This window comes from Urocitellus parryii, chromosome 1 (assembly GCF_045843805.1).
Source record: "Urocitellus parryii isolate mUroPar1 chromosome 1, mUroPar1.hap1, whole genome shotgun sequence".
Taxonomy (NCBI): Eukaryota; Metazoa; Chordata; class Mammalia; order Rodentia; family Sciuridae; genus Urocitellus; species Urocitellus parryii.
The window spans coordinates 141,541,944-141,549,449 of NC_135531.1; the positions used below are offsets into that span (position 1 = coordinate 141,541,944).

The following is a 7,506-nucleotide window of genomic DNA, read 5'->3' on the forward strand; positions in this document are numbered from 1 at the left end:
AAAAGGAAGGAAATACGGAAACATGGAAGGAAGATTCATTAATTGTTTTCTTTACTAGCATCTATGTGACTTTTTAAAGTGTAGACTCAGTTCCTATACTCAAGTCCTTAGGTCTTTTCATTATTTTAAACAATTTGCCCATTTTAACTGAAAATTCAAATAGGCAGGGTTTTTTTTTCCATTTTTATTTCATTTCAAAATAAAATCCAATCTTCAGAACAAACTACTGATCTATACAACATCAGACTATATCCTGAATAATCTCAGTGATAATGATCTTTTGAACAAGGTAAAACTAGAGGTTCAGAAAATAGACCTGTGCTTGCCAAAGGCTGGTAGTAGATGGGAGAGAGTAACTACAAAGGGCATAAAGGAACTTTCTTAGTGAAAATTCTTTTATATCCCAATAGTTTATATAGGAAATACTCTATATATGTATAACTACACGTACTACGGTTACATAGTATTCCAACATAGCCATTCATATATCTCTTGAAGTACAAAAACCTACATAGCTAAAAAGCAAATTTTACTATATGTAATTTATAACTCAATTTTATCCTAGAAAATCATGCCCATTAGTAGGAATCAGACGTGCATTCCAAAGAGTATATTTCAAATAAACTGTTCTATTTTATTCATTTTAAAAATCTTATAGGAGATCAACTACATCAAATAATCTAACTATATCAAATACTCTATTATAGGGAGGATTTCTACTTCCAGCTACAATGAATTAACTGGTACGGGACTTGCCCTCCTACCACAGCAACTGCAAAACTGGACAAAATATAAGAAACAACCTTTTGCAGATACTGGAAAGAGGCAGTACATGGTGTAGAGAAGAACTTTCCAAACAAACCACAACACAAGGAGGGGAAATTCAGCATAGCACAGCATCACAATGAGTCTGAACAAAGACTGGAGCCAACTAGAGAGGATGCAGCTGCATATGTTAAGAGGTCCAAGAAACTACACAGGTGTGCCCTGTGTCTCTGGCTGAATACCACACTGCTCAGGCACTAGGAGACTCCACAAAGTTGGGGGTGGGGGACTGCTATGGAGTGGTAAGCTAAACGATCCCCAGAGCTCATGCTAAGCTGAAACATTTGAATTTCAACCAACCAAAGTAAAAAGAGCTCTTTAAACAACTGGGAATTGAGTAAAAACCTCAGAAGTCAGGCCTTAGCAATAAATAAATAAATAAATAATAAGCAAACAAACAAACAAACAAGCCCTCAGAGTAAAGGCTACTCTAGACTCACCCTAAACAAGCTTAATAATGCCTTGAAAGTATCAATCTAAGCTATACCATAACTACCTGTCAACAAAAGGAGAGCAAAAGAACCCAACTTCTGATATGGAAGTTTATAACAATGCCCAAAACCCTCTCTCTGCTACAGCATGACCTGTTCTAGTTAACGATATCTGAGAAGAAATGCACTGCGAATTGCTGGGGAAAACTACTCATTTTAAAGAGATGCAAGAGGGAAAATGGTACTTTCTTTCCACTTAATTCCTGACTTTGAGAGCATTCTTGTTTTAGAAAATCATACTTGGAGTTGCAGTATTATCTGGCAGCCATTAAGAAACCAACAAAAGTAAACAGGAGAGAAGCCAACCCAGAACCCCAACATCAATGAACTATCTCTGCAACAGACTATTTCTGAAGTTCTTCAGTGAGAAAAAATAAATTCACTCTTAGTCACTTATTCTGTTATTTTCAGCAGAGTAATCTAAGAACATCACTAAGAACAATGCCTCAAACTCACAAAGTCCTTTGCAGACATGTTTGTATAATATGATCTCATCTCCTGCCCATGGACAAGTGACTCAAGTCTAGGCCAATCTAATTGTCTCTCCTAGGAACTCAGAAATAACTGATGCCAGTTGGTCTCAGATGGGGATAAATACTAGGATTCAATATAAAGTTGGAACTAGAAGACAAGCACAGAGAATCAGTTTGCTTAAAAAAAAAAAATGGCATAGATGAGCAAAGAGAATAATGAGAGAAAATAAAGTCCCTGACACAGAAAGCAAACCAGGTATTGAAAAACTTTCTATTATTTGGTCCCAGGCTTTCCTGATTCCTGGTTTCAGTGAGAGTATGTTTCCCTTTGATCAAGGCAAGTGTCCAGAATAAAACTTCACCCTCATTAAAATCCAAAGGGAAAAAAAAAAATACAACCCCCAAACTATTCATTAAAATATTTTTCTCTTGCCATAATAGATTTAAATTCAGCTAACACTTGGGTCACTTAAATATACCAAGAAAAATGTTAAACATCCTCATATTCTATATTCATAGCTTTATTAATGTTTATAACAGTCTTTCAAGATCGTTTTGTAGATGTGGAAAGTGAAGAGACACATGATTGGTTAGAGGACACAGAACTCTAACTGACAGCTAAAGATTCCAAATCCTCTTTCTTGTCACAGTCCCATGATGCCCTGTGCATTAGATGTTTAAATTATACCTACTGAAAAATGAGCTTAACTGTTCCATTTTAATCCAAAACCCTAGGCCTTAATGTTTCTTTATACTAACCTGCTGCAAACTTGACTTCAGCTGAAATTTCACTGGGACTAGGAATCCCGAGAGAAGTCTCTGCCTTCTCGATGACATTTGAAATACCTTGTCCTATTTAGACAAATAACATTTTTTGCTATTTGCTACCAAAACTAAAGAAACAAAGCAAAAATAATATCTGCATGTTTTTAAAATTATTATGGCCATAGGACATATTATTTTAACAATACATAGCTAATATAAAAAATTTTAACTCATTTTTTATAACAATTCCCAGACTTGAACTTTTTAATGAAAAAATGCTTCAAATTCTAGCAGCAATATGTATCAGCCCATTATTTAACCACCCACAACTATAAAGCCTCTGAGTAAACATGGAAGGAAGGATTATTATCAAAATCATGTATAACATAAGTCTGTAGCAAAATGAATATAAAAAATAATGAAACTACTGATGACTTACCTACTGTGGCTACTGTAGCTGAGGCTGAAGAAAGTAAGGACTTTCCCCAACTTCCCCAATACCCCCATCCAGTCTGGGGTACATCTTTGGAAACAGGCTCCTATTTTTCCCAGTTAAGAAGAAAAACAAAAGAAAAAATAGAAAAATTAGAATCAGAAAGTTAGACAAGATTATCTAATAATTTAGCAAAATTATGAGTGATATACTTGCTTGACTAACAGATGTATATTATCATCTTGTAAGCACCAAGTAGCAAAGACAAGTTCTTCTAAAGGCATTTATACAACTGAGAAAATGTATCATATGGTTCTACAAAACAAAGCTAAGTGCAACCTTACATTAGCATTGAATCCAAGTCACTTTTAACCCAAATATTTTTAAATACCAATATTTTAACAGATATTCTATTTTGGCTGCAGCCTGTAATACCTGAACAGGGAGAACTTCTGGAGTTTCAAGATCACTAGAAGATTTGACCTCTGGCCTTTTCCGAGTGGACACTACAGGTTCAGATTTACTATCTGGCTTAGCACTTTGGTCAACAGACTCAGTATTCTTGGCTGGCTCATGGTTTCCTTCTTCAAGAACCAGGGTTGCTTCAGTTATCACTTGACTCTCAATATCATCTTTATCTGACATGATTAGAACATCACCTAGTAAAACACAAGCCCAAGAACAAAATTACTTACATAGGATTTTTTTAATATAAATTACTTATTTAGATCTTTTGAGATTTAGATTCACATGCAGTATAAGAGATAATAGATTTTCCATATACATTCATTTACTTTCCCTGGTAACAACTTGTGTAAGTACAGAATAATATCACAACCATGAAACGGGACACTGACACAATCCACCCATCATGTTCAGATTTCACCAGTGTTACAGGCTCTAATATGTCCGTATATAGTTTTATAAAATGTTATCACGTATACAGTCATGCCTTAGTATCCTTGGAGAATTGGTTCTAGGACTCCCAAATGATAGCAAAATAATGGTCAAGTTCCTTACATAAAATTGTATAATATTAGCATATATCTACACACATCCTTTCATAGAATCATCTATAGATTACTTATAATACCTAACACACTGTAAATGCTGTTAGTAGTTGTTACACTATATTGTTTAGGGAATACTGACAAGAAAAAAGTCTGTACAGGTTCAACAGAGATATAACTGTTTTTCCAAATATTTTCAATCTATGGATGTGGAACCCATGGATATAAAGAGCCACCTGCATAGATGCTTGTGACTACTACCCACAGTCAAGATTTTTTTAAAAAAAGTTCAATCATAAGAATCCCTTCTGCTATATTTTAGCCATGGCAACTTCCCATATTTTGCCCAACCCATAGTAACCAATCACTGATTTGTTATCTGAAATTTTGTCATTTCAAGATGTTATATAAATGGAATCATAACATTCTTTTGAGAATTTTTTGACTCTACAATGAGGCCCTCCAGATCCACTTAGGTTGTACCAATAGTTCCTTTTTATTTCTGAGTAGTATTCCATGGTATGAAAGTATCACAACTGAACTATTTACCAACTGTTATATACACCATTTCCATTTGGGGGCTATTATACAAACAAAATGACTATGGAAGTTCACATACAGGTTCATAAAGGAACATAAGCTTTCTTTTGTCTCTGATAAATGACCAAGAGCATAATTACTAGTTATATAATAAGCTCATCTTTGGTTTTATGTGAAAGTCATACTCTTTCCATAGTAGTATAGCTTTTTATTTTCCCACCAGCAATGTACAAGTGATCAAGTTCTCTATATGCTCACCAGTTGCATCACTATTTTTCATCCGAGCCATTCTAACAGGTATGTGGTGGCATTCCTCTGTGGCTTTTAAAGTGCATTTATCCAACAGTTAAGGATGTTAAATATCTTTCCATGTGCTTACCTGAATAGCTTCTTCAGTAAAATATCTATTTCTATCTTTTGCTCATTTTCTAATTAGATTTGGTTTTCTAATTAGATTTACAGTTGAAAGTTCTTTATGTATTCCATATTCAAGTCCTCTAATATGTGTTTTGTGGATATATTTATCCCAGTCTGTAGATTTTCTTTTCATTCTTTATAGAATTTTTCACAGAGCAATTTTTCGTTTTGATGAGGTCCCAGTTGTCAATTTTCCCATTTACTGAATGTCCTTCAAAACTCCCATTAATCATTCCCAATTCAATTTTTTTCCAGAGATTATTTAAGCCATCAGATAACATTTTTATCAGATCAGTTTTTGAATAGCAATGTTACCCAATTCAATTCCTTCCAGAAGTAGAGCTCTTTGGCAATTAAAGCCAAGATAATATTGCTACTTCTACAAAGAGCAGATATTAATTTCCCAGGTTAACCAAAAATCACCAGGGAATAAATCAAGTGCACAAACGCGCGCTCTCTCTGTCTCTCTGTCTCTCTCTCTCTATCTCACACACACACACACACACATACACATCTTAGGTATATATACAGACGGAAAACAGCACTATAACTGAAGTACATAAAAAAGTTCTAAAAGAACAGAAAGTTGTCTGTAAGAATCAGGGAATATGATCCATAAACAAATTATCTGAGATAAGCCTAGAGCAATGGTTACAAACTGGGAAACTGAGTGCCAAATCAAGACTACAGATGTTTTAACTTAGTCTATAGAGTGTTTAAACTTTAAAAAAAATGAATTATTAACAAGTTTCCAATTTCTCCTGTAAAATTCAAAGTTCTGGCAACAGTAGGCCCACATTTGACAGCATAATAACTGCCTCATGCCAAAGAGCTGTTAGGCCCTCTGAAACAGGGCAATGCCTTCCTATGCTCCACGATCTCCCCTTAAATCCACTTCATTCATTTATGTTAACATGGTGAGCCCCTGCAGACATTCAAGTTTGCAATACCTGACATAAAAGGAACTTAGGATTTTGACATATGAATACACCAAAGAGATAATTCAAGACTATAGAAACAATATATGAGAAAGCTCAAATGCACAGGGGATCCAGTCAGTTACCTGGAGTAGTTAATATATTAAGAACAATAGGGAGGCACAAGTCTAGAAAGGTAGATTAATGTCATGGAGCCTAGGGTCTTCGGGTATGATATACATACCTATATTTCCCAAATAGAGAAAAACAACTCAGATACAACTACCAATTTAAGTACAATTTAGAAGTACTCATTCACTCAGTCACCTGCAATACCTTTTGCATTTCCACTATTTAACAAGCTCTGAAGATAAAGTAGTAATGTAAGGCAATTTCTGCCTCACTTGTTTCAAGGGCCTAATAAGAAAGACAACACAGCTCTTGTACAAACTTCGATGCTTTTGTAGTTGAATAAATATGTATTTTTTAGTATCTTTTCCTTATACTCTCTCCAGATTACAACCCAACTATTATATAATATACTATATGTAGTATGTAATATACATATTGCATAAACGTGATTCATGTAATAAAAGACTAAGGCAAAATATTATACACTGGTGATTCCTTTTTTTTTTTTATTTGTGCAACAAAGCTTTAATGAACATGTAGACTGTGCCAGACATTTAGGCGAGGCCAAAAAACAATGGTTTTGTGATGTTTGTTTATATTATTACTGTCATTATTACACGGCTGTGCCATCCTGGTTCTCAATGGATTCATAATCTAGCAGCAGCGCGCACGCACGCACACACACACACAAGAATAAATAGTAGGTCCATGGAATTACACTATTTAATGTTTTTTCTAGTTTTTCCAGGTATTCTATGACCAGAGTGTTATTTTCAAAATTGTAAGAGAATGATTCCCAACTAGAGAGTTGATCCACATTTTTAAGAACTGCACACACGCATGTATACGCTGCCCCCGCCTCCACTACCCACACGGAGAGCGCCAAAGCTAAGAGCTAAGAGCCTGGCTCCGGAGTTCAACTTTCTTCTAACCCTGCCCAGAAGTAACTTTGCTTCTCTGCATCTCCGTTTCCTCGCCGGTCAAACGCGGCTGCGGCTCCTCTAAAGTCTCCACCACGCAGGGGAGGGGCCTGGAACAGCGATGTCACCGAAGGGCTCGCAGGTTAACAGCTGCGGTCACTACTGGCGGCGGAGGCGGTAGTTTGCAACCTTACTATGGTTATGAATGTGGCTGCTCTGGATGGGCAGACAAGCTTTCTCCCTTCTTCCCACATCCAACTGCACGTCCCAAACCGGAGACGTGCTGTAAACACACGCTCCCAAGTTCTCCGTCGCTCGCACTACCGCTGCGCTTCGCCAACCAAAGCCATTCCGCGGCCCCCGCACCCCGCCGCCCGCCCTCGGGCCGCCTCCTCACCAGCCCCAGCGACCTCCGGGGGAAACCAAGCCCGGGACCCGACGCTGCCTGCCTCAACCCGGAAAGCCCCGCGCCCAGCCCGCCGCCACCCTCACCAGAGCCACCGCCGCTGACTCGCCGCTCCTACTGCCCGGAAGTACTCCCTCGGCTCGGAGGCGGGCTCGCCTGCTTAAGAACACTTCCGGA

At 37.1% G+C, this 7,506-nt stretch overlaps 1 protein-coding gene across 1 annotated transcript in view; it reads right to left on the bottom strand.

Annotated features, from left to right (window-relative positions):
• The window catches only part of Fam114a2 (family with sequence similarity 114 member A2), a 33,143-nt gene extending 25,676 nt beyond the window's left edge, over positions 1 to 7,467 (bottom strand). Inside the window, exons 1-4 of the mRNA XM_026388320.2 lie at positions 7,416 to 7,467; positions 3,423 to 3,646; positions 2,994 to 3,093; positions 2,549 to 2,641 (exon numbers count right to left, since the gene is read on the bottom strand). Of these exons, the coding sequence (XP_026244105.1) occupies positions 2,549 to 2,641; positions 2,994 to 3,093; positions 3,423 to 3,632 (403 nt within the window). The 5' untranslated portion in view covers positions 3,633 to 3,646; positions 7,416 to 7,467. The remainder of the gene's footprint in view (positions 1 to 2,548; positions 2,642 to 2,993; positions 3,094 to 3,422; positions 3,647 to 7,415) is intronic.
• Positions 7,468 to 7,506: the final 39 nt, after the last annotated feature.